At 36.8% G+C, this 27616-nt stretch overlaps 1 protein-coding gene across 2 annotated transcripts in view; it reads right to left on the bottom strand.

The window, feature by feature from the left end:
- Positions 1–27616, bottom strand: part of COL28A1 (collagen type XXVIII alpha 1 chain) — a 95024-nt gene that overhangs the window by 48550 nt on the left and 18858 nt on the right. Inside the window, exons 1-13 of one of the 2 annotated variants that reach the window (XM_052801540.1) lie at positions 24714–24933; positions 23653–23809; positions 22537–23096; positions 21829–21849; positions 21149–21205; positions 19851–19904; positions 19290–19331; positions 18569–18595; positions 17414–17458; positions 14720–14764; positions 12163–12216; positions 1913–1981; positions 336–404 (exon numbers count right to left, since the gene is read on the bottom strand). In XM_052801540.1, the coding sequence (XP_052657500.1) occupies positions 336–404; positions 1913–1981; positions 12163–12216; positions 14720–14764; positions 17414–17458; positions 18569–18595; positions 19290–19331; positions 19851–19904; positions 21149–21205; positions 21829–21849; positions 22537–23096; positions 23653–23773 (1164 nt within the window). In that variant the 5' untranslated portion in view covers positions 23774–23809; positions 24714–24933. Of the gene's footprint in view, positions 1–335; positions 405–1912; positions 1982–12162; positions 12217–14719; positions 14765–17413; positions 17459–18568; positions 18596–19289; positions 19332–19850; positions 19905–21148; positions 21206–21828; positions 21850–22536; positions 23097–23652; positions 23810–24713; positions 24934–27616 lie in introns of those variants that run through there. The other variant, XM_052801549.1, reaches the window with a different exon arrangement.

Raw genomic sequence — 27616 nt, 5'->3', positions numbered from 1 at the left:
TATCCTCAACTCAAACAAGGAGGGGTACAGCTATTTTATATACAACTCCATGTCTTTCTGAAAACTGGATACCGCATTCTTGCTCACATGGACCAAGCAATTTTTTATTTCCCCAAAACTTGTTTGGACACGGCTTTATTCTCCTACTTGGGCAAGCCACATGCAACTACTGCCGCAACACCGGGCTGGCACAGCCAGACACAATTCTGCTGCGTCAGACTAGGTACAAAGTGGTTTATGGAATCAGTAGCCAACAGAGCTGCTGTCAATCAATTACACACACTAAGACTTATTTTATTATATTTCCACTTCCTCTGCATATATCACTGACTTACAGGTAATCCTGGCTCACCAATTCCAGGAGGTCCTGGGAATCCAATTTTACCTTCTTGACCTTGAGCACCCTTGTGGAAAAGAATATTAGAAAGTTCAGTCCTAATTCAACTTGATGCTTTTGAAAAGCATAACATTTACATATAGATGACTTAACGATGTCACCAGAATGGTCTGAAATCAAATGCGTAATATCTCCTGATGTAAAAAAAGCATAAATAACAATTTAGAAATATTCGAAAGTACCTTTCGATTAATACTTGGACAACTAGATCGCATTCCAGCCCTCATGCCAACAGCAAAGGGGTGTTACCACTTTGCATAGGGGTAACCACTGAAAGGTGCAGGACCTGAGAGACGACAGGGACGACAGAGTGAAGTCAGGCAAAATTTGGTTGCAGTACAACCCAACCATGACGGACGAATGCTCAGGTGTGAGGGATCCTCACCATAGCCTCTATCTAGGCACTCGAAGCCTGCTTCAGTGGAATATGGGGTTGCATAGGAACGCCAGGAACTGCATAGTTTCTGTATCTTCTATTTATAAGGTGTCATAATCTTCACAATTCCTTCAGTTTACTGAAGACTATGTGCTTCAAGGATAAGAGCACAGAGGATTTTTATCTCTCCCCAGAGCAGTACAGGGATTGGGAGTGACATTCCTTCTCCATAAACTACCTTCCCTTCCGGAATGACCCAGTGTTGTTCCTTTTACATGGCAAATTACTAGTTTCCGAGATATATAAACCCTCTCTATGTTCCAGGGTCTGCCCCACTGCACAGAAAATATGCAGGAGTTCAATGAAGGTACACATTAGAGCAGTAAGAGCAAAAAAAGTGCAGGTATTTTAGACACTGGCACTTGGCTCCAAAAAATAGGGAAAAAAATGGCATAAAGCAACACCAAAGACTTAGCAGCGAGAAGAACTATGGTGAGACCCAGTTCTGCCCAATTGAGATTTCTTGTTTGAGTCTGAGCTGTAGGTCTCTGACAAAACTCTAATAAACTAAGTAGTCATGTTTCCTATGTAGATGCTTTTGCAGTTTTCCCAAAGGAGATCTGGCTGGCCAGCATAGGCAGACATGACTTTTCCAAATCAGCAAGACTGGATTCCACCTTCTAGTCTTTTGCAATAAAATAAGATGGAGGAATGAAATGCTGCATGAGAGAGAGAATTTTATAACCTATAAGAATACCTGTTCCCCAGTGAAGAAATAACAAGGCAAATCTGTCACTTGACTGTGACTGAGATGTATTTCTATGCCTTGAAGTATGGTTTACTCATTAGTGCAAGCATCTGCTAGTGCTTGAAAATGATCTCACATATTTAACCCCCATTTAAATGGCATTATTTCTGACTTCTATTTTATCAGTGGGATCATAATAAAAACTTAAGGGTTGCTGGAAAGGCAGGTCTGTTATCTCCATCCTATGCAAATAAAAAAGCCTTTCAATATTGCGTCAGTTTTACATTTAAATGATAAGAGTTTGAGTTTGATAAAACAGCAGGCGAGAACTTTCATCCACAAAATGACTGCCCACAGTTAGCACTTTAATAGACATGTTACTGAGAGTTACCTTGGGTCCTGGTTCTCCAACACCAGGGAGTCCTGGAGGACCATAGGGACCTAAAGGGCCTTGCTCTCCCTAAAGGAAACAAAATGGAAAGGAAGTATTAATGAAAATGGAACCTTAACCAAATTCCGCCAAAGTGTCTTTCCACAGCCTCATTTAGGGCTATAGAAATATGTTTTTAAAGTAAAAAACCAAACCAAAACAAAAACCCAACCTGTCTTAAAGATAGATGTTTAGATTAGGAGCAGGGTCAATATCCTGGCCATACAAGTTGCTGGGAGAGATAATAATGTTATAAAGCCATTCGTTCATATGCATCAGGAAAGATAAAATATATATTTATTCTTTGTCGTATCTTTGGTCTTGACTTTATCCAATAATTTCGTGCTTCCTCAGCTTTTTTCTTGCTAGAAACACGGGCATTTGGAAATTAAGCAGTGTTTATGCTTTAAACATTGCACTCAAGGTTCTTCCCATAGCAAGAACTGCGTACCACAACTGTTGTTCCTACTGCTATCTTTAACTGCAGGTCCTAATTCTCTTGTGTGTTTAATATGTTTCTAACAAAGCCAACGTAGCCACATGATTATTAAAAAGGCTTTTTATCAAAATGTGTGTATTTTCTGGGGAGGTATTTGTATTTGGGGGGTTGAAATTTTGTATATACCACAAAATTTTATATGCTGAGTTCTGAAACCTTTCAATGAGATTTTTGCACTTGAGAGGTCAATGGAAGTGTAAAAAACGACTTCAAAGCCAGATATTTCTCCAGAAATCTACCAGTCAGTAATATGTCGAAGAATGAAGCTAAGATGCAAGAATGGGAATATACAGTGAAAATAAATAAACAGATTATCCTTGAAGCTTAATTTCTGCTAACTATGCACTTGGAGTGCTACTACTGCAGCTTTAAACCTAGAATAAAGTGGAACTTGATGCCTAGTCTTAAATTCATTCCATTATGGGAAAATATGATAATTTGAAGAGCAGCTATGAAATTTAATGCTTATTCAAAATACAAGATTTTATAGCACACCTTCATAATCTAATAAATTAATACAGCACCAATAGGAGGTAAGTCTTAAAAGGCAGAGAAAAATCAGAGAAAGCTGGTATAACTCAGCAGAATAGCATGTGTATCTCCACATAGCACACTGGTAGGGTATTAGCAACACTGAAATTGATTTAATGTGGATTCCGTGCATGTGGCTGTTGCCAAAATACAGAATATAGCAAAGAAGTTTACCGTATTCCTAGGTAGACCTTATTGTTTGGGTTTTCTTATAATATTTTCATGAAGCCTTTGGCCGAGAGTCACAACTTGGTTGATGTGTATCTAGATTATCATAAATGATGCAATTCTTATTGATATAAAGCCAATTAGAAATTGACCTTTTTGGTTCATAGATTTTTTTTCCTCCTGTGTTTGTTTTGAAACTGATCAAAACCCAACAACAACAACAACAAAAATTCCTCAAATAGCCTATCTTCTAGACTTCCAGTTCCTCAATAGGATTAATTTGGCATTGAACAAACTGTCCTTTTAAAATCAGCTGATCAAAAATAATTTTTATTAAGTGTTTCCCATCAGCAGGAAATTTAGGGAAGGCCAAGAATAATACAACCAAAGCTCGTACTTGCCTCCTCTTTAATTCTCTTTACAAACTCTGTTTTAAGTACTGTTTTCTTCTAAGCCAACAGTTAGCTGAATTTCAGGGCTTTTGGGGCTGATTCTGTTTAGACAAGAAATAGGGGGAATATGTAAGAAAACATTTTATACTACTTCTTTAGAAAATAATATATACTAAAAGCAACATTTTCAGAAGGGTTTTAGAGACTTAGAAGCCTCCATTTCTTTTCCAATGGTAGTAATTTAGGCTACTGAATTTCATTCATGCCAACAGGTCACAAGTATCTAAGCATCAATGGAAGTTCAGCTTCTGATTGTGCATCAATATGTAGAAATGCACTGGCAGAATGGTATCAGCAAAGGCACAGTGCTGTAGTTACACACACACAGCCCCGTGGTGTGCTCTGCTTCCAGGGCAAAATCATACCCATGGGAGCTATACAAATAAAACTGTTGTATTAAGGTTTCAGTAGAAAGTTTTGCAAGCAAATTTCCATGCATGGACGCTCCCTGAAGGACAGAGATACTTCTGCCACTTTTAGCCACAGTTGTGCTTCTTGCAAAGCTGGTCAAGATGCACAAAGCATGGGTTCTGGAAGAATGTTAAACCAAGCACACCAGCCTGGCACCCAAGAAGCTTTGCCTTTCAGTCTATAGTCTCCCTTACCTCACCACCAACTCTTACTTCAATAGCTCTCCACTTGACAAGCTACATTAACAGATACAGCCCCATGTAGCTTCAGGGCCTGGAGACAGTCTAGTTAGGGATAGACTTCCCCACTTCAAGGAAGAGTTGCCTCAGCGAGAAAGAAATAGGCACAGGCTGCTGTAAGGCCAGGCAGTATGCTAAATATGAGCTGTTCAAATCCACAGTCCTCATTTCTTTCATGGAGAAGGCAGCCTGGGATCTGTATTGTGCCATGATGTATTAGCATGCCCCACAGAATGAATGCAAAAGACATGCAAAGTTGAAAATATATTAAAAAACCCCTATCAGATAAAAAAAAATAGTAATTCAGCAGCACGTAGCACCACTATCTGTAAGCAGGCTACTCTGGGCACAGCAAACGCCACTAAGGACATTGGCTCCATTTGTCAAAACTAAACCTCTGAAATGGTGTAGGAACTTGTTCCATTCTCAAAAATGATGTTTGATAAATAGAGGCTTATCTCTCAGTTGAAACAATAAACCAAACCTCTTTGTTGGGTTTGGAAAGCATCTTGCAAGTTTTTTGTCCTGTCATCCAAACGGACATTGTGTTTTGTATCTACTTCTGACAGCCCCTGCCAGAACTTCCCAAGGACAGTAACTCTGAGGCATGCTTCCTATTGCAAATCATTTGATCCTTTGCAAGTTCACCCACATGATAGAGCTATGCTAACATATGTACTGCATTGAATGCAGATGGGAGCCCTACTGAAGATAATGTTTTTCCAAAAGCTCTTTTTTTAACCATGACAAAAACATTACACAGTTTTCTTTCCAGTGACTGGTGTCATGTAATCTGTCTCACAGCAGCTGTACTAGTAGGTACTGGTGTAGGCAGTGTAAACAGCCCCTATGATAAAAAGCTTGTAGGGTAGCATGAAAATTTTGTTCTGTTGAATGTTTTCTCACTGATAGCAGAGGATGCCTGAATATTAATGGAGAAAGAAACCCCACCTTCTACCAGACAACATGTAAAACTTGGAAACTTAAACTATTCAATCTGTTTTAAAGACTGTATATTTCCAACTTCATATGGCTATTAGTAAGCCTGGCTTTTATATTCTATGGTCTTGGTGCTACACGTAATATGGAATTTATTAAAACCATAAAGTGCTGGCAATAATATCATTATCTCTACACGTGGAAGGAAAACTCTGCTTTTCAAAGTAGCTTCTTTGTAATTATTTTCTTTATCTAACACTCTGCTCAAATTGTTTTTTCTCGCCCTATTGGGATTTTCCTTCAGGTGGCATCTAATATCAGCTAGAGCAATGGGAAGGAAAATTACACTTGATCTGAACTTAATATTTTTTGCATATTAAAACTGTACCCTTTTAAGCTTGGAACATACTTAACAGTCTACCCTCCCCCAAAATAGTTTGTAATGTTATGACGAGTACCAGTTAGTGCCAATATAAATAATTTCTTTACTTTTAAGAAAGCACATACATCCTGTAAGGAACACAAAGACTCTGCATCTCAGTCTATAATGCCATAATGATTAAGCTATAGTAAAAAATAATCTTTCAAATATAATGATTTCATCTTTAAAGTAAACATTGGCAACAACAGTGCAACTAGGTATAGATATTTTAACAGATATTATTGATATTTTGTATTTCTAAGCTAGTTGAGGTACCTAGGAACTATACTTCTTTACAGGGAAATTGGATTTTTCAGCCTCCTGGGAAAGATGTAACTTGCTACATCAGTAAGGAAAGAATTTATAAGTCATCAGAAAAGCAGCAGCATCCCTTAGCAGTTCATTCTGGGACACATTTCCAGGGAAATATGCAATGACGGATTTTTCACAGGACTACGCCAAGATGTTTTTACAGGAATAACTGCTTTGAATACCCACATTCAAACTTAACTGTTTCTTTAAAAGTTTGAATACATGCCTGTTCATACAACTTGAGACTCTAATTCAGAATCTTACTATGCATATGAAATTTTCCAGAGAGGTTCTTTCTATAGCAGTGGCTTTTAAGAATGTGTTGTTTACAGTCTTTCCATGAATACATCATGGTTTCTAGAATGTGTACTTTATTTCTAGTAGCTGGTCTAAGAGTTTAAGCAAACAAACCCAGTGTCACTTCTGAAATGATAACCATAAGTACTCCCTGTTCATCAGTTCTTTATGAGTGGAACACAGGTCATGCCCACTTCCTGATTTTATGCCCCAGTCTGTAACCATATCATTCTGTTTGTAAATTGTCCACTGAAATTTGCGAAAAGTCACGATTATTCCCCTCACTAACAAACACATTTTCAAAAATTACTTTGACTATAAACACTCTTATGGAACCTTACTGGTGCTATTGTATAGAATACGTTGTTGGGGGTTTTTTAAAATAAATATTAGTTAAGCATTTTTTAGTAAATTAATGAAAACAGACAAAATAATGCCTACTATTTTGCATAAATTAATAGATGTATGCATGTTGAAAATTGTGATGGCATGGTCCCCCCACCCCCAACCTGACCTTTATTTCCCGTGACCCTGCTCAAGTGATAACCACCAGTGGTGATCGTAATGGATGGATCTGGTCGTGATGGGTGCATCCGGCTCAAAGTGGATTCGGGGAAGACAGATAACAACACAACAGCTGAGGGCTAGTTGAGCATGCGCCAACTGAAATATGGCTGGTATACAACTATGACTATAAATCAATCATCTTACTCCATAAATAGTGGACAGCCCAGGGCCCGTTGAGCTCTCTTGCACAACAGTGGGCTGAACGCCAGGATCTCCCCTTGAGTAGGGACACCTCTCAAGGTTACTCCTCGAGGTTGAGAGAATCCTTGTTGTGTCAGATACTCAGTAAGTGAATTGGGAATAAGCGCGCTGAAACTTTGAACTCTTAGCTAAGTGATATAAAGGTTTGACTGTGCATATATAAACCTTTAGACATAAACCGTTGACCAAGTCTGGGCCTAAGTCTGGATCCAGCCACACCTAAACTCCCTGCTGAGAAGGAGTTTAGAATGCAAGGGGGTCCTTTCTGAACCTCATGACTCAACGGGAGGGTGTCCCTGACAGTTTCATCTGACTCTGTCCTCTGTGCAGCAAATACTCAGGTGTACTTTGCCATTGAATCTTGTTAAACCACTGTCACATTTACCGTTGAACTTTGTTAACTCACTGTCTAATAATAATAATAATAATAAAATATGTTGTTGCTCCTCTTGCAAGTGAAGTACATCACTCCACCGGCAACAAAAATTCATTTTTTGTCTAACACCAAGAACACTAGGGGAAAGCGGATATGCACATTTTACATTGTTGACCCCAATGAGGTACTTCAGCTTTGCAAAAATGTAAGCAGCAGAACATTAGTGCTGAGAAGTTTGCTTGACCAAAATAAAGGGCATTAAATTCCTTCTTAGAACTCTTTTTTTCCAGAAAAATCATGGTGATTCCATTTCCTTTTTAGAGAGGAAACCGAGATGCATGAAGTCCTTTTGTGTTAGAATATTTGCATTTTTCCTGTTTTTCATTGCTATTGAAGGGCAAAGCTGTCTTCTAATGACAACATAACCACATAATATATGTGGTAATAAATAAATCCAACAAAAGTAAATGCAATAGCCAGTTAGGACACTATTTTACTGTATTAACCAATGCAGTGAAGAGATAATGTAGAACCTAAGTATGAAAATGACAGAAAACAGGTTACTGGGAATGTTGGAAGAGAGATGGGATTCTCACTGGATAATGTTTCTGGACCCTACTGCTTATGATAGAATATATTACATTTACAGAGCAAGTAAATCTTTTGTCTCTATCAATAGAGAATACTGACTTTATGTCCTGTGTCCCCTTTTGAAAGCCTATGGCTTCCTGTAATAACTTCAATGTGATCTTTGAGAAACAAACCAAGCAAAAGCAACCACAACTGATTTAATCCCCAAACCACCTATTAACCAGCCGTCTAGCCAATTCCTGGCCATCTAGGCAGGACTATGGAATATTACTGGAGCAGAACAAAGAGCAGCATGGCATTTCTCTTTGCTGACTTTCTGTTTCTGGTACTTTTAGTCTTTCTCTGAGTGAGATGATAGTGTCTTCTGGGTTTTTGGAAATGGTTGCATCAGCCAGCAAAATCATATTGTGGGCCGTCCTTGAATTCTAGTGAGGAAAGGAACGCAAAACATGAGCTCCTTGCTCCTATAAGCTGCAGTTTGACAAGAGTTGAGTGTCTCTACCTTAGACCCAGAGTTATAAATTGATGTTCTGCAAATTCAATTAATTAATTGTCTGTGATAACTTAAAAGAACTACCAATTTTTTTCCCATAGGGTTTGTGTAATTTTCTTTACATGTTTTATAGCTGAATGAGGTATATGGTATATTCTGATTCAAGTTTTTGTTTCATGTTACAATACAGATAATATGTGGTGGCTGATGAAGCTTAAGAATGCCTTAAAGTGAAGCAAACATCTAAGAAAATATAAAGCACAGCTGTGAATGCTATTTTTTCTTGGTATTTTAATGAGAGAGAGAGAAAATAACGTAGAATTTGGCTTTAACAATGTAATTTTTCTTTTATAAATTTAACATCTTTCTATTGAAACATTGCCAATAGGCAATAGAAAGTCAGTAAAACAGAAAACAAACAGAATAATCCTGATTCTTTGCTCAGGACATGCTTGGGGAACAGGACCAAGATGACTGCTTCAGAAGACAGGAGATACACAGTGAAAACAGACAGTTCCCAACTCCTGTGTTTGAGTGAAATGTCCTGTTAGTCTCTAAGGTTTTTCTCTCAAAGTTATTATGTTTTATACTGTGTTGTAGGTTTACTGTTACATGCAAGTTCAGCATTTGGCTAAATGGAAATATATTTAGTCAGGTAAACTGAAAATAATACAACATGAGTTAACATGTATTTTTATTTTTATAGAAGTGGAGTTCAAATTTGTCATTTTAAATGCCTCAGCCTCTTTATGGAGAAGGTTTGTATATATGGTAATAAAACTATTTAGATGTTTTTGAGATGTTATAACTCTGCAGAAATTCAAATCGAGAAGACTTCTTTTAAAGTTTGCTTAATTGCAAAAACTGGTTTTAGTTAATGACACGCTGAGCTGCATTCTGTGCAGGATATAGGTTGTTCGACATATTCATACATGACTTGGAAAGAGGGTGAAAGTAAAGTGACAAAGTTTGCTTGTATGTTAAAGAGGTTATTAAAATAAGGACTGATTGTGAAGTGCATCAGAAAGAGTTTGAGGTTAAGGATGTGATTCAGCTCCATATGATCACTCCTAAACTTAGGTGTCTACATGGAAACAGGTTGGCTGAGTTCCTGTTGTAGCAAGTGGAAAGCCGGTCAATGCAGGCAGTGGGACTTTGAGAGAGATTCAACTCATTATTGGCAATATGATAAGGCAGTATCATGAAAAGGGATGGAAGTAGAGTATTGTGCAGCCAGTAAGACTTCGCACTGATAGATTAGCCAGCAGCTTAAGAGAGAATAAGAAAATGCATATGAATAACAGAAGAAGAAAGATATGAAAAGTTCTTTTAAGTAATTTCTTGGACAATGTTTCTGGACTCCGTGCTCCCTCGCTTCAGACAAGTCAAACTAAATTAGCTGAAATTGCAATGCCACCAACCCTCTCCTGCTGGCAGCTGCCAGAGCCAGTGGCACCCAGGCAGCACGCAGATGACACTGTCCCCAGCTGCACTTGGCACTGCAAAGCGAAAGAACGGGTACGGCACTGCCTTACAGAGGTGTGGGATGGACTGAGCTGGCCAGATATGAGCGAACTGTAGAATTCACAAATGAGACCCAAAACATCTGTAGGCTGAGCTTGATCCGGAGTTTATATTCTGAGGCACTGAATCTTCTCTTTCAAACCTCAACATGGCCCACTAACAATGAATAAAAGCGTTCAGCGGCCGTGTTCTGTGTTATGTCACATCAATAGTAATGCCATGCAACTGCCTTTAGCTCTGCTAAACCGGGGTGAAGTCACTAGTTCAGCTCAAAAAGCAGAAAGTATTAGCACAGAAAGGCCAAGGGTATAAGTAACTACACTAAGAATAGACTTATTTATTTTATCCAAGGCAGCTATAAATAGATGCCACTTTTCAGAGATATTGTATTATGTGTCATGAAAACTAATTTTAAAAGAGCAATTGAATAATCCTTCTGTAAGGACAAAAGATATTGGAAAGACTGCTATGTGTCTGAACCAAAAAAGGCCTTGACCTTTACTAGCTGAATGGGTGTTTATTAAGCTATAAACAACCACTGATTATCTGTACTGATCCTGAAAAAATTTTTCACTCGTCTCAAATAAGCCTCAAAATGCCAAAGGTTAGCTTTGGTGGTAGGTATGGACAAAAGATAACCTCTAAACATACATACGTTTCTGCTATGCTCTTTAAGTATAATTACCCAAGTGTATTAATTAAACTTGTCTGGCAATATTTTTATGATGATAGATGTCTGAGCCTGGAAAGACCTTGACTATAGACTTTAAACAGCAGGTTGCAGAGAAAAAAGAGGGAATTTTCCTTCTTATTCATACGGAAAATCTGCAGCTAAAGTATAACAAGAGACCATAAATATTATATCCAGGTAGATGAATTCTAGAGAGCGCTACATGTATTTTACAGACATGAAAGTGTGTGAAGAAACTGACAGGAGGATGAACAACATTCAACAAATACAGTTTAGTGTATAATAAAAGTATCTGGTAGTACTGTCTTGGACTCATCAGCGTGAAAAGACAGATAAAAAAATTATTGTCATTTGCTGTGCTGAAGTTAGAGGGATGACTTTACCACCACATGTATGAATAGCTTCTTTCAGACCCATCATCCTCTTTCTTTCCCCACTTCTGAAATATTCTGTAGCAGCTTTCCTAATCAAGCATTTTGTTGAGAAGATGAAGAAATAAGAAGTATGAAAAAGCATTTGTCAGGAAGAGGAAAATCATGATGGATACCAGTATTCCAAACTTTGTACCATAAACATTTCCCATATTTAAATTTATTTCTGTGAATCTTCAAATGAAACTGTTGCCTAAGAAACAAAACATGAGTGTTTAAATATTGCATCTTTTGCAAATTGCTTTGTGTGAATTTAGTTGCCTTGTGTAACTTAGATACGGCATTGCATTAACCAGCCTATCAATAATCCTGTGGTAGAAAGTCTTTGTCATTAGACTGTACATTTTCAAACTGATACAAGAAAGATCCTTCTGTACTGAACAATGATATTAATAGTTGTCCCATGGGCAAGACAACTGTATTCACATAAAGCAATTTCCCAAAGGTTTGCAAACCAGAAGACTGCCTAAATTATTCAGATATTTTATCCAACTGATTTTGCTTGACAAGCTGTAGTCATTAACTCTGAATGATCTATTTTAAATATAACTAAGGCATTAATCGTTATCAAATCTTACACCTCTACCATTTTCAAAGCTGTCTTGAGTTTTTACAGTATACAAGCAATTAAAAATTACTTTAAATACTCAATCTAAAGATTTTGTAACTACCATCTAGAATTACTTTAAATCTTTCAACACAAGGCATTTTAGTCAAAAATATTCTAGAAAAAACTTCCCAAGTGATGGCAGAAGCCAAGACACATATTCAGGTGATTTAAATTCCAATCTAAGCGCTGTGGCTCTAGGCAGGTCCTTGGTAGCACCCTATTGTGGCCCTACAAAATGCTCTTGGAGACCCAGATGGAGAACCAGCTGTATGTGTCAATGACACAAAGCCTTCATAACGTGACGACACTATGGCGCACCAAGCAGGTGGTGTACTTTATTGCTGTGCAAAGGACACCATTACAAAAAATTACTGAGGAAAAAGGATAGTAGAGTACAAAGATTCTACACCCTCTCTCCCTATATAAATAACATCTACACATACACAACTACATCTTACCTTGCTTCCTTGAATGCCTTTTGGGCCTGGCTCGCCTGGAGGTCCACTGATACCCTGTATGAAAGTCAAAGTATAGAATGAGTTGCCTTTGAAGATGCACGTAAAGTTTCTTTTCAATGTGGCCTGAACAGTGCTTATAAAAAGATACAAACTGGCCCAAATCTAAATGTATTGGTTTCATTGCTGACACAAAAATGTGCTGAGTGTGTTCACTCCCTTTCTTAAATATGCTAAACTACAAGAAACACATGACTATCCAAAAAGAAACAAAAATAATCCCTTTCAGCTACCATCATTAATAGCTATAGATATTAATAGCTATAAATCCTCCAAAATACTGCATTTTGGCTCACAAACAGATATGAAAATTTTGGAATATTTGTGATTTTGTACCTCCCATGGAATTCCAGTCAGAAAAAAAAAGTTTATTATTCTTTCCTTTCCTTTTGCAGCTTTTGCATAAAGCATGTAAAAATGCAATCACACACCTAAGTAACAGTTATACAACCACAAATCAAATACTAGGGGGGAAACAGTGAATGAAATGAATATAGTGTTCCAAATTATGCCAAAATCATAACTTTACGAACTAGGGAATGACTGTCTCATAAGAGTACAGTGATGTCCCAAGTGCTGTATTGTGCACAAACTCACAGTTACATGGCCTTACTCCTTGGTTTATGCATTTTAATTGAGTACTGTTTACTAAAAGGAATCTTGCAGTTTTGTTTGTTTCAAAAGAAGCAAACACTACTTTATTCTTAGTATCTTGGTGTCATATAAAGAAACAAAAGATTTCTTTAAAATCTCTTAGTACTTGAAAAGCATTTCTGAAAGAGACTTTGAAAAATCACATTTTTATAAGCTATTCTTCCTGAGGCAAAAATTATGATCATGATGTGAGATCAACAAATGTCCCAGCAGTAAAATGGCAATGTCCTTGAGGCAGGGTATGCTAATAGAAATACATAATATGATCTGTTAATATAAATACCTAAGTTAAGATAAATCATTCTCAAGCTCACTGCACGGTATCTTCCTTTTAGTCATTAAGCGGGTTGTAGTTCCCATCATAATTACTTAGTTCTCATAGCTCAGAATTACTGTAAATCCTTGTAAACCATTGATTAGTCCTCTTGTATAGTGATACATTCATCTGTTTCTGTTCTCCAGCAGTTAGGATTTTTTTTTTTTTGTCGTGAGCCTTTCAAACCTAAACTGAATGTAGACCATTGTACTATATGATGATATGTAATATTAAGCTCAAAACTGGGATAATGAAGGAGTAATTGCAGTGATGCTGTATATGGAAAGAAAAAAAAATTGATTTTGCCTTAGAATAATAAGGTTATGTCATTATATGAGAATTTAGAGATGGCTTGACTTGCAACAGCAGCTGGTATTTTACACAGTGTGGAAAACTGAACATATATTGCATGATGAGTTGAATTTATTTAGGGAAATGCTGGTGATCTGATTTGTTTCATTAATTCCTGTCAAAATTGGCCAAAAATCTCTTAGTCTCCATGTGTTTCCAGTTTTTAATAAACAAGAATAAATAAGTGTCATCTTTTGGGGCACAGATCACATCTTTACTAATTGCTTACCAGACAGAATTACTGGAGCATAAAATAATAAATTAATAAATTTGTAGCATTACTACATGTCCATTGCCAACCAAAAGTAAAGCAGAAAAACATAATTTTAAAACATTGAAAAAGGCATTTAGGACTAAATGTTCACATCTTAATAACATGTAATAAATTTCTTTGACTCTATTATGCCCTCATTACGTTTTCTTTCATATAACCCAGAAACAGGCTCAGTACAGAAGTGAGTGGGCAAGTGCTGGCTGTCATCATTCCACATCCCCCATGAATCTACTAAGAGACTCGTATAACTTCTTGAGATCTCTACTCCATACAGCAGCTCTTTTTACATGTCTAGTACCAATTTTTTAATGGAAATTACACAGGTTGTAAGAAACACAAAGACAGCAATAACCCTTTTCAGCAACTGCAAAGAGAAGATGACGATCTGGACAGAGGTAACAAATAAATGATCACTGATCTGAGAGTGGTAACAATCTCTGCTCCTAATAACATTGAGACTTTCTCTGACTCATTTCTCAGGTTTTTAAATAATTACTGCAGATTTTAGTCTCTCCAACAAATTTCAGTCTCTCTGGCTGCCTTGTATTTCAGGAGGACTGTGTACAGCTTTCCATGATACAGGCGGATGCTGCCATGTAATATAAGTGGAATTTAGCAAGTAGGGGTATGACAGGACATGACTATACTCTAAGGGTAAGAGGAGAGCTCTGCAGTTGGAGAGCCCAAGTGGGCCACGCACATCTGAATAGCTTTAAGCAGCAGCCGCAGCCAAGATTTTTTCTTTGAAAATTATTTCCAAAAGAAAAAAGATTTGCCAGGCTTTGCTGTCTCGGTGCCTCATGCACCAGTTGTGCTGCTCTCCACAGAGTTGACAGGTTGTTGTAGAAGAAACTTACAGACTATAATGTGGTTTCTTTTTATTTGGTAGCTTTTAGTTCCCTTACCTGAGGTCCCCGAGGTCCCCTAGGGCCAGAAGGACCTTCCAAACCCTGAGGAAAAATAAGATTCAATTATCAGATTAATAGGAAATTCCAATTACCTGCTTTGAAGTATTGAAAACTGCAGTGTACATCTAATGACTTGTATCTCTATTCAAGCATTTTCTAGAGAGTTTATTCTCTCTCCAGAGTACTGCTGTTCTCATTCTGTATTCAGTGATTGCCTGTTACATCCCATTCTCAATATTTAGTTAAAATATTTTTCATATACAACTAACATTGTGGATGGCTACTTAACATCTTAGCTATTTGATTAACTAATTGTTATTTGCTACAGGTCTTTAAATTCAATTTCTAGAGGTATATTAGATACAGAATTCTTAAAAAAAATGTTGCAGTGCTTATACCAGAATAACTTCAGGTACCTTTGTCTCACTAACTCAAACTGCTGATCAGTAGCATGGCAGAATCACACTAATAGTTCGCAAAAACCATTAAAAACCACATCCCAAAAAAGTAAAATGCTGTATTTTTATTCCATTAGCTGTCACTCCTCCATTTAATGAGTTCTTATCAGTTACTGCCACTGTATTTGTTCACAAATCTTTCTGCTGCACTGTTTTTTCTTCGGTCACCAGAATACATATTCTATGGGATTTCACTTCCAGTTGACTCATTACTCAGTTATAATTTATTTTTAAAGCAAAAATAGCTTTCAGCAAATAGGCTGCTGGTCTTTTCTTTCTCTTTCTTCTCTTTTGATTAGCAACATCTCCACACACAGAGGCAGGGGCAGACTGCTGCATTTTTCAAGGCATGCGTCATTTCGAATAGCCTTTACAAATTTAGCAGGGATACCTATGCAGCCACACCCCATTGACTGTCTTCCCCTACAGATTCAGATTCAGAATTTTTTAACAATTCTCTACTCCCTGGCATTTGCTTCCAGGCCAAGCATCAGCTACCAAAGAGAGCAGATAACCCCACTCAGTTCTAGCCCATTTACAAAACTACACAAGCAATGGATGGCACAAACAACAATATGCTGATGCCATGACAGCTACTTTTGGTAGAATACACACATATGATTGGAGTCAGTTTTGATTTCAAAGCCAAACACAAACTATCTGAGTTTCAAGCCTGAACAGCTGTTGTAGCAACTAAGATTCGCAGCATCAAAACCTCTGCTGGATTCAGTCTGATTAGTGAGATTGGAAAGCGGTGGGGGGAAAAATGCAACACTTTCAAATCAGACAACACTACTGCCAATTATGCTTCAATACCCATCACTGCAGTTAAAGATCCACCTCGGAATATTGAATTTATTTCTCCTATATTTGGCCATGTATGTTCTATTTCTGATGATTTTGTCCAGCATAGACTACTTTCATCAAAAAAAACCCCAAACCATTTTGTTCTATCTATCTGCTGCATTTGTAAATGTGAAGCTGGGAATGCTGGAAGTGACTGTAATTTTCATTTGTTCACTAAGTTCTTGAAGTCCGTAATCCATTATAATCTCTGATCCTCTGCAGATGTCAAACTTTTTTTTCATTACTGTCCTCAACAGAAATGAAACAAGCAAATTTCCGGCAGCCCTGGCATATGTTTTCTACATCCATATTTCTTTGCTGCTTTGATTATGTACTTTGCCAGCTTCTGAATAGCTTCCTTTTATCTCAGTAGCCATTTCACATAACCTCATGCTATTTCTCACGTACTGCCTGGATAAATAAGTTATGATCTGTCTTTATTCCTCCGAGAGATGCAACTCTTTCTCCTTTTTCTTTGATATTTCAGCTGTTTCTGACTCACTTGCTGCCATTTTGAACCCCAGCATCTCACAAGATATTCTCAGCCTTTAGATTTTTATTATAGTATAATGCCCTTTTTTCTTTGCAACAAATACTGCTGCTTTGAATATTCCCTAATTCCTACTTGAAATTTATCATCAAATAACAGGTTCCAGGAATCACAAACTTTTCAAGTTGGTCTTTGATAAAGGTAAGCATAATATGGATGTTAAAACTGAAGAAATGTACTTTAATAGAATGATCAGTTGCATTCTAGTTGGTAGTACTTAACAACCCTAACTATAAATCAGTGTTTTGTAGTAGCCATACAAACCTGCTTACATGAACTCAAGATACATGATTATCTCACTCAGGAGTACATTATCCTTCCATCTTTCCGAGTGTAAAAAACAGGTAAAAATCTATATTCACTTGTATCATTTCTGCACTTCAGGTTAAAAGAAGGGGAGGACTAGATGAAGTGTGAATGCATCTCAGCACAGATGGGCTGGTAGACCTGAAAGTTGTTCAGGTTGTGTAAGAACCTGCTTCTACTGTAATATAACTTTATACACTTGAATTAAAATTAACATTTTAAGGAAAAAAATCTGGTGAACTCTGTAAGATGGTCACAGTTCTTTGTAAGCAGGGCTTGGCATTGGTTGGGACAGCTTTTGGTTTAGGTAAGTGACTACACTTCTCCTGTGAAATGGAAAAAAAGAATATGGTGAACTGTGGGTCCAGTTTCTGAGAGTCGTATTTCTACTATGAATGTATCCCTGCTACCAGGGAATTATAAGATGTTCCAAATTTACAATAATCTTTACAAGCTATATTTATGAATATGTTACATGACTTTCTAGTATCTTCATCAATGTGAAACAGTTCAAATAAAAATTATACTTACTCTTTCCCCTTTTATTCCTGGGGATCCACATTCTCCTCTTTCACCCTTTGTAAGAAATCAAAAGGTTAGCAGCTAAACAGGATGTTCTGATTACACTTACATGCATTAAAGACTGCAAGCAGTGCAGTAGCACAAGAGGTTTAGTAGGTTCTGAAGACCTGAGAGTGGCATCATTAGATATGGTCTGTAGAAGATATGGTCTGCTCTACTTAAGATAAGACACTTCTTCTCTCTGAGAATGCCTATGAAATTTCCAACCTACATTGTAAGAGGATAATACATTTAATATCTAATAAGCTTTGCTGTATTTTTCCACCTTGCTGTGCTGCCTCCAGAATCCTCTCTATATTCTGATTTCATTACTGTGATGTCTGAGATTTTCCTGAATAACAATGGTGAGATTGTACAAATGGAATGAAGATAGTTACTAAAGTGTTCCACTGATGATTTAACATATCAATAGACATATGAAAAGTAGACATATGAGTCTACTTTCCCCATTTCCATTAAATGTTTCCATAAAATTGACTGAAGCATTTTTCTAATGAATACAAAGATTCAGAGAGGCACTGCTTTTATTAACAATGTAGAAAGATAAGTGTTCAAACCAAGCAAAGTCAAGATGGGATTATCTCTGTTTCTGCTCTGGCTATGATGGTCTAGTTTTCAACATAAATTTCAGCTCTAGAATCTTGCAAGTCATTGAAATGTATAATTTTTTGAGCTTCTTGGAGAGCCTATCTTGATATTTTTTTTGATCAAGCATTAGCCCTTGCAATTTATAATTAGCTTAGAAGTAAACTTCCTTGTGGTAAGTTTTTTGAAAGCTAATGATTGCCACATCTATTTGTGTTTGCAGTAAACAATTCCATGTTCTTTCTACCTAACCTCTTATTCAACCCTCAGCTTTCTTTTTCCTTTCAGAAGCTTTATTTCTAGTCTTTGTCATTTTTCTTTTCAGATTGCTTTTTTTTTTTTTAATTCCAACAAGCCAGTCTGCAAGCATTTACATAAATGATGAATTTACTTCTAGGGATTGCATTAGGAGCTCTCATGACAAGAAGACAAGACAGGCTCTTCTTTCCATTCTTTCACATACACTGTCAGCTATTGACAATCTATTTTCAGAGTACATCTACTCTATAAAAATCTTACCTTGTCTCCCTTGTAGCCAGGAGCTCCCTATTTGAAAATTTAAAAAAAAGGGGGGAAAAAATCATAAAACAGAAAGCAAAGGCATAACATACTGCTAATTTAAGTAGGAAAAAAACCCCAGTAAATAATTAAGTTTCAGAAGTTTAATTACTCACAACAATAAAGTATCTCTCTGGAATCACTTAACATATAATTCTCTGCAAATTTAGATGTGTATTTTTCCTCATAATATTAGCTGTAAATATGCCACTCAGTTTGCCAGCCTCTTAGCTGATATACGCTACCATTTAAATGGGACTTTTAAACTGAATTGATCTTACGCGTAAAGTAGTGTTAATCTTTCTACTGTGAATCAACAAGAATTCAAGCTGAGAAATATCAGATGTCAGAAGCCATTGGAGAACTATATAGGTGTTTTTAGTGATGACATTTTCAGTTCTATCTTTGGGATAAGTCTAATGTAAGTCAATACAAAATCACATAACTTCAAAAGTTCCTTTTGTCAGTAGCATCCCACCTCTATACTTAAGCACATGGTTTCTCTCAGTATAGATGCTTCTCTAAATGAGAACTTAGTTTAGGTGCTCTAAATAATTGAATAAAGTAGATGTGTGAAAAATGGAAAACACATTTTCAGTTCAGTGGAACTAAACTGTGAATCAGGATCTGGAAGATAATTTGAAAACACCAAATATGAGTTAGCACTGTAGTAGTCACATACCTCTTCACCTTTTTCTCCCTGATCTCCTTTTTGAGGATCGCCCTATTGGAAGCAAAGGAATACAACTGAAATATGTACTGCCCTTTTATTTATCACTATTACACTAAAACCAAGAACACTGTTTAAGGAGCAGAAGTTGCTTTTCCTGTTTACAAACATCCACCCTTCTTCCTCCCACAATCAAGGACACATAATTCCTGAACATTAACATATAAAACTCAGCTACTGTTATTAGATGACTGAAATCTTAGTCAGAGCAAGCCACTTTGCTCAAGAGATTTGTGTACTGTTGGAAAGCTTTGTGGAGCTTAGAGAGCCTTTAGCTAGATTCAGAGACCTCTGCTGTCAGAGAAAAACTGGAATGACAGGCCATGTTAACTTGGTAGAAGATTAGTTTCAAAGTTTTCTCTCTCACTTCTAAAGCAGCTAACTATAAACGTCTCACAGCAAAAGTCAATCTTTTAAATCATATTTTAACGTACTTCTCCTTTGCTATATTCACTTCTATGGTTTGAATAAAACTAGATAGAAATTTGCTTTTTTTTTTTAAATTCACTTTACCTTTTTTCCTTTTGGTCCTGGCTCACCTTTTTCCCCTCTGTTACCAGCACTGCCCTGAAACAAAGCAGGAAAATGTTATTGCTATTGTGAAGATAAAATTCTCCAGTTTCTCTAAGACTTTATCTTTGGGGCAGGCCAAAATCATTCTGGAATAAGCTTAGGTAGAAACCCACACTGACTCAGGTACGGCACATGTGACAGTACTTTCACTTAGCTAAAAAAAATCCAGTATTATAAGGCATCTGTGATTTTTTTAAAATCAATATTCAACGATAAATACATTTTCTACAGAGCATTTGAAAATCTAACCAGGAAGGTGTCACAGAAAACATACATGGTTCCCCTTCCCCATTTTTCAGTTACCCACCACTATCTAATCTTCTTTGCTTAAAATAACCCTGTGCACAGAACAGCTAAGTGTCAACATCCAGCAGCCCCAAAATAAAAAATTACTACACCATTATTCCTGTTTGGAGGATCATGAAGGTGGGGACTAGAAAGCTTGGTGTATATGTGTATATATAAAAATATATATATCTAATAGGTTACATCTAATAATTTTGGACAAAATAACTCTTAAATTTTAAATTGGAAACAGGGGGTTTAGTTCCAGATGCACATTATCCAGAGCCAAGGGACTGGATGATAGGCCCTGCTGTCATAACCTGCTACACATATGGTTGACCACTTGCTTAGTGTCTAGGGAGAAAGGCAAAAAACTGTATTTACCGTGGTTGTCTCTGGGGCAGCTATTAAAGATACAAAAGGGATCAGAGTGGTCACACACTGTCTGAACTCCCACTTCTTTCTTCTTTACCAGAGCCAAGAAACAGTTACGTGTTGAGGTGTCACAAGACAGTGTCAGAGGCAGAGTTTTAGACCTTTCTTCATATATGCCATCACCCTCAATCTTTTGAACCTTTATTCCTTACACAAATAGAAGCTGCTGGTGGAAGCAAACCTTTGGCTAATGGACCTTTCCTTTCCCATTGCAAGATTCAAGACTTTTTTTATTTGGGCTTCAAAATCATGTACCTAATTATCCACAGTGTTTTATTACCCAATAATATAATTATATTTCCAAGATAGTATGTGATTATGGATAGATTTTTTCCTGAGTGCTTATAACAGTGGCCTTTCACAGTGATACGCTATGATACATCACTTCTTTTTGCAGTACATGCACAGCTAATGTCTTGCTTTTTACAGACATAGTAACCAATCAAAATACTGTGCAACGTTGATCTCAATGATTAAAATTCAGATTCTGGAGGCTTTTCAAACGAATGCATACTTACAGAATCACCTTTGTCTCCTTTTACTCCCTTTTCACACCAACAGTTCTTCCGCATACACTACGAGGTTAATAGAAACATTGAGAACATTTTTCAAACATATTATTTCAGATTTTTAAAGCAGAAACTCTATTTTTGCCTAGCCACAGACCAGACAACATAACAGTAGAATAACAGGAAATAAATTATCTTCTAATATATATATTTATTACATAATCAACATTACACTTCTGTATAGCCCAATCAAAATCAGTTGCTTGATTTATTTATATAAAACAAATAAATCTGTTACTACTGTAACTACAAACGTTTAAGGTAGCATATACATAGCATATAGTACTGTGACACCTTACATAATTTTTGGACCATTCTGACACTGCTATCATTTTCTAACGAGACCACTAATGAACTTGCATGTGTTGTACTAGTCCTATTCCAGTCTGGTAGGAAGTGTGCTTTATGTCTTACTGTTGATACTACTCACTAATGAACAGAAGTTGCAGATTTCTCAGGAGAAGGGATGGAAGAAATGGATGAAAGCTAAAATAAAAGCAACCATATTTGGAAACTTTACTCAGGGAAGGAAAGTTGATTAATACTGGAGTATTGTTGCATTATAGAAGAAGCAGACTTCAGGAGATCTGGTAAGAGTAATCAAAACACACAAAACTCAAAAAACCTACCTGCTTCTGAAGCAAGGCTTCCTGAAAAGAAAAGAAAAATATTACTTTCATATAGATTTAATTTAACTTAACAGAGTACTAATTTAACCATTTTTCCTCTCTAGTTTACAGAATTTCCAAGGCGAATGGTAAAGAATGTGAATACCTTCATCCTTCGTCCCTTCCTCACACTGGTAAGAACCAGTCTGTGGAACTACTCGTATGAAAAAGGGTTCTTTGGTAGGAATAGGCAGTTACTTCATGCGACCCATAATGATCAGAAAAAAAATGACATGTAATGGGACAGCTAAATAGACGATTTTAAGGAACAATGCACACAAAGGGAATATGAAAAGGCTTCCTAATGAAAGGCCTTACTATGGAAGGCCCTACTAATAATATATAGGGGAAGGACTTGGTGATTTTATCAGCCTTATGCATGAGAACAAGTTACCTTCTGGAGTATTATCATATGCTCAGAGACATGCTCTGTGTGCTGGGAAATACCCTGTCCCTCCATCAGTGAACAGTGCAGCTGAGCTATTATTGTCCAAGCACACAACTCCTTGGAGAGCGGCCGAGAAGAGGAAGCTCCCTCTGTCCTGACTCCTGATGTAGCAGAGACATGCACCACAAAAACCTCTGCACTGCCTTCAGGACTTACTTATCAAAGTTCACTAAAATCTGCCATGGCTAGACACTGACAAGATTAACATCAGCATTACTTACCAGTTCCAGCGCTACACCAACTATCAGGTTCTCATCATCCAGGCATAAGATATGCTTAGAGGATGAATCACCAGATATCATACGCAATTTTTCTTCTTGGACATTTTTCTTAGAAAGGCCAATGGTAGAAAAATGTATTCCAAGACTCCTAGCTGCTGTGGCTATACTCTGGACATTAGGGCTGTTTGGATGATCCACACCATCAGTCATCAAAAAAGCCACTTTCACACTTCTCTTACGACCTTCAGTTTTAAACAGCTGCGTGGCATTGGAAATCGCATAATAGGAGTAGGTGCCGTGGCCAATAAAGCCCAGAGACTTGACTTTCTCTTTAAAATTCTGCAAATTTTTCCAGGCTGTAAAGGGATGATCAATGCTGACTGTGCTGCTGAACTGCATACTTGCTAGTTTGACATTATACTTCTGAGACTTAACTGGCTTCATCTGGAAAATGCTGTCAGTTAAATTTTGAACAAAATTCTTCTGTATATCAAACAACTGATTTTTGGCACTTTCTGAACTGTCCAAGATAAAGACTATATCAATGAGACATGTATCACCTGTAATGGAACAAGAAAGTTAAATCTGTGAATGATGGGCACAGCTGCACAATAGATTTCAGATAATTCTCTGCAACAATCCCAATCCTCAAATCATTTCCCCAAGGATTCCTCTGTCTTTCCAGTAAAAATTCTAAGGATGAATTTCACTGTAATTGCCAAGAAATTCTACTGAAGTAACTAAATTTAAGTTACTTTAATTCATACCAGTATTATTAAATATAGTCTACAGACAAAAACTTTCAAATTAGGGTCTTGATGGGATTGTTTCAGCATTTTAGTTGACTTTGTATACAAAATTTTCCACATGCAATTGCAAACTAAAAATTAGGCTCCTTATCATTTATCTTAAGAGATATGCGTGTCAATGAAAATCATAGATCGAACTGAAGTCCATGACCAAGTAAATGTCATCACAGTATTTTCCAAGCCTGATAAACAAATTAAATCACGTTTTATAAATGCATAGATAAGTTGCCAATTACTAGCTAATTATCCTGAAATAAGTGGAGACATACAACACGGTCAATCAGAAATTTTAAGTAAATGGTTTTACCTTCATCTTTTTGCATGAAAGAATAAGAATTCTTTCCTTTCTTTCTGTTTTGCCCATATACTATCTGGTTTGTTGTCACAGCCAGAAGTAAAAAGCAAAAGAAAAAATGTTTTTTCCACATAGTGACTTTGATCCCAAATTAGATGACTTTTCCTTCCTGTTAAAAGTAAAAAACCACCTGTGAATACTTCATTAATAGATGCAAATAAATAAATACAGATACTTTACATACAGAATACATATTTGTGGGAAGCACAATTCTAGAGACAACATATAAAAACAATTATGAAAAGACACTGGGTAGTGATTTAAGCATAGCAGCCAGTACAAGCCCAACTATAGCTCACATGTATATTAGAACCTGTTTTATTAGAGAAGAAATATGGGTAGAACAAACACAGTGCTCCTTTTTCTTTCTTAAAAAAAGCCAGTGCTATCTTTAGCTTTCATTTGAACATCTAACAAAGAAGGGTAAAAGAAAATGTTACTAATGCCTATTGCTATTAACATACTTTGCTATTAAACTAATTATATTAGATTAGCAGAAATATTATAGAAAACATAGAATGCAGTTTGTTTCTAGAAATCCCTAATTGTTAGGAATAAACAAAGATCTGGGTGTTTTGGGATGCAGATATATTACCTAAGTCTGGAGCATCAGTATGAACAACTTATTCTTCTAAGAAACAATGGCTTAGTAATGAAATTCAATACATGAATGTATTATTAATGTTACATGGCTGTAACAGAATGTATGCAATATTTTCCATAAAGACAATGTTCTATTATAATGACAATATACACTAATAAAATTAACATTACAACATTTAACTCAGTGATACAACATATTTCTAGAGAAAACTGAACTCCATTAAAACTGATTTACAAAAAAAGCCTGTAATTTACAATAATTCATTTAAAATATCATTAATAACAAAGACAATATATTAAATTTAAACATCCTTCCTAAATTCTCTTTTCAAGTCCACCAAGTAGTTACACATACAGAAACCATAAGTGCAGTCCTCTAAAAATGGAAAGGAAATAACTAAGTCTCTTACCTTTGAAGGCATTAAAAAAGCAAATTGTGGGTTGAATAAACTGTCAGTGTAGAAAATATGTCCAGTAGGTCATACTGGAATATACGTTTTGTTTACAAAAATAAAGCAATCGGTAAATAAACAGCCTATCCACTTGTAAATGGCTCTACCTTGCATCTAGATCCTTTATGGTCCATTATTGCTGTTGGCCAAAATTTAAACTGAGATAGTCAGGCACTTAGCCAGGGCTGAGTAGGAGACCAAGCCATTTTATTAAAGGGGCAGCGTCAGTCTGGGAGCATGAGTGTTTTCCCATTTTAAATAACTGAACTTTTACATTAAGAAACTCACTTCTAGACAATGTGCATCTTTACCCATCACTTTTTGCCAGCCACACCTCTTCAGCTTGTCCATGTTGATGCTGCAGCACTGGCTAGATCAGAGATGTGAGATTAGTACATTATCATTTGTAGGCTAGAACTGAATTCTGACCCGATGGTCTGTGAGTCTGCCAGGACCATGAGTGTGTCTCAAAGGGGGTAATTGCATTAGCAATTACAATAATAAAAGACAACTAAAAGTCTTCCTGAGCTGTTTGCCTCAGATTTTCTTTCTGCTCTTTAAATCCTCTGAGGGGTCAGACACAAACAGGATATCTAAAAGAGGGCTGTCATTTAGGTAGCTCTCAGCATTCTGCATGCAATTTATATTTGCTCTATCTAATGGCAGGCTTCAGAGTAGAATTGTACTGTCACAGTGTTAAGTAAAAAATTGGGGTGAGAGAAAGTATGCCAGTGGTAAGTCTCAAGGAATCACGACATGCCTTGAGGGAGTTTTGAGGGAGTTTTGTGCAGATGCCCAGCAGAAGGTCAGCGCCCAGCCTCTGGACAGGCATTGCCTACCAGTCAAGACATCCCTCGGTGCCTTGGTGGCCGTGCAGAATGGAGAGGTCCTTCACATAGTGCTGCAAAAGTGAGGACTCAGGCTTCATCACTGGGATGAATCGGGTCCCTGGACTGCTATGTGATTAAGCATTGAAATGTTTCAGTTACAGATTAAAAAATTTATTAATAATTTGGGCATTTCAAAAACACATCCTGAAAACATGGTTTTGACTGAAGCAGATTTTTTGGCAGAGGTCCAATATTTAATCAAAAACATAGGATTGAAAATGTATAAACAGTCGTTTATTAACGATCCAACTGTACTGAATAGCTTTAAAAAAAATCTGCCTAAATGACATGTGAGTTGCACCCTTTAACTTTTCTAAAGACAGATTTTCTAGACTTGAGATCACTTTGGTAGCTTATGTCTGGAAGACTACTTGAAAATGTATACAACAAAAATAGATTCAGTATCTAATTCTATAGGACAGTAATGTTGTCTATTCATTGCTTTTTTGTATTTATAAACTTAAAAGTGTGTGTGCTCTTTTTGTTCCAGCACCTGATGGAAGTTTCACAGTGAAATGAGTACCTCTCATTACCCAGAAGACACTTTCAGCATGGTAAGTAGTGGGCAAAACTTAGGAATTGTTGTCTTACGAAAAAAATATGAAAGTTGAGGCTTTGCATTCTCTGTAAGTAATCCCTGCTTTTTTAGTTTTGTAGGAAGAGTGCATCTGAAAAGTGAAAAGGCAGAGAATACAGAATTTCTTAACTTTGATTTTGATATTGCAGATTTAATCACATTATTTAGTAGAAATAGAACAAATACCATGCTTATCAATTCCCATTGATATGTCTTTCTTGAAGGCATTCAACTTTCAAAAAAATGCTAAAGCACATCTGTTTATTCTGCATCAAGCATAGCTCTTTCACAGCATGCCCTTTAGAAAGCACAACATGGTAGAGTGCAAATACTTGCTTTCAGAGACTTCCCGGTCTCCTCATCAAGAAATTTCATTAATAAGGCTGATTATTTGCTATGATCCAGATTTTATTATGGGTAAACCAGAGAAACAGAAAGAAAAAAGAATAACTATAAATCAAAAGATTAACATCGATATTATTTCATATGCTAAGTTAAAAATGCAAAATGGAAAATATTAAAGACATTTAGTGATTCCCTAAGCCTAAGACAACAAGAAGAGCTTCTGTAAGTACAGAAGTAGCAAACACCAACCTTCTGCTATTATAAATCCACTGAACTATGCCTGCAGCAGTCTATATACTACACCCATATAAAACCAAATCTGTTAAAATTAATGGGGGGTATTTTCCCTAAGCTAGACTAAACAAGGTGGGGAAAACTTTTTTTCCCTCCTGCAGAATCCTGACAGACTCTTTTCTAACCTAAGTGAATTTCACGCAGTCAGCCTTGGAGTTCTTTGGCTACTTTCTACCATATTTAAAACAGAAATACTAAGTCTGCGCACCTTTAATAAGAAACAGGAGCCATGTTGCACCAATGCAGCACTTGGTGGCATCTACCATCACCACTCCCTGACACACGCACATGGCAGAGAGAGATCAGCCCTTACTTGAGTTTCCTCCACTGGCTGCTCAGTCCATGTGAACTCATGAACTTGACAATCAGAGCCCAAGGCTGCAAACCAGACACATCATTTGCTACCTCTTACCAGAACAGAGGAAAAAGATGTGGGTGGCTGGTAGGTGTAGTGGGAGCAGTGAGGACAGGGAAGGGGAATCAAGACAAGAAACTCAAGTAATGTGGGAAAGGAGCGGAAGTACTGCAAAAGAGGACTCCAAGCACTGGAGGAGTACCTGGGTGCAATGCAATAAATAGAAATGTCAGGAAATCTGAGGTTACTGTTTTATGGCTGGGAGTGTAGGGGGATGTAGGACCCAAAGAAAACCAGTGTTAGCTACACTGTTTATCAAACAACTTGCTGTACTGGAAGGCAGATTTCATAAATCTGGATACAAATGTTATATTCTTCTTGAAGGAAGTTAAAACAGTTA

This window comes from Harpia harpyja, chromosome 1, assembly GCF_026419915.1.
Source record: "Harpia harpyja isolate bHarHar1 chromosome 1, bHarHar1 primary haplotype, whole genome shotgun sequence".
Lineage (NCBI taxonomy): Eukaryota > Metazoa > Chordata > Aves > Accipitriformes > Accipitridae > Harpia > Harpia harpyja.
This window is presented reverse-complemented; position numbering and strand designations above follow the sequence as displayed.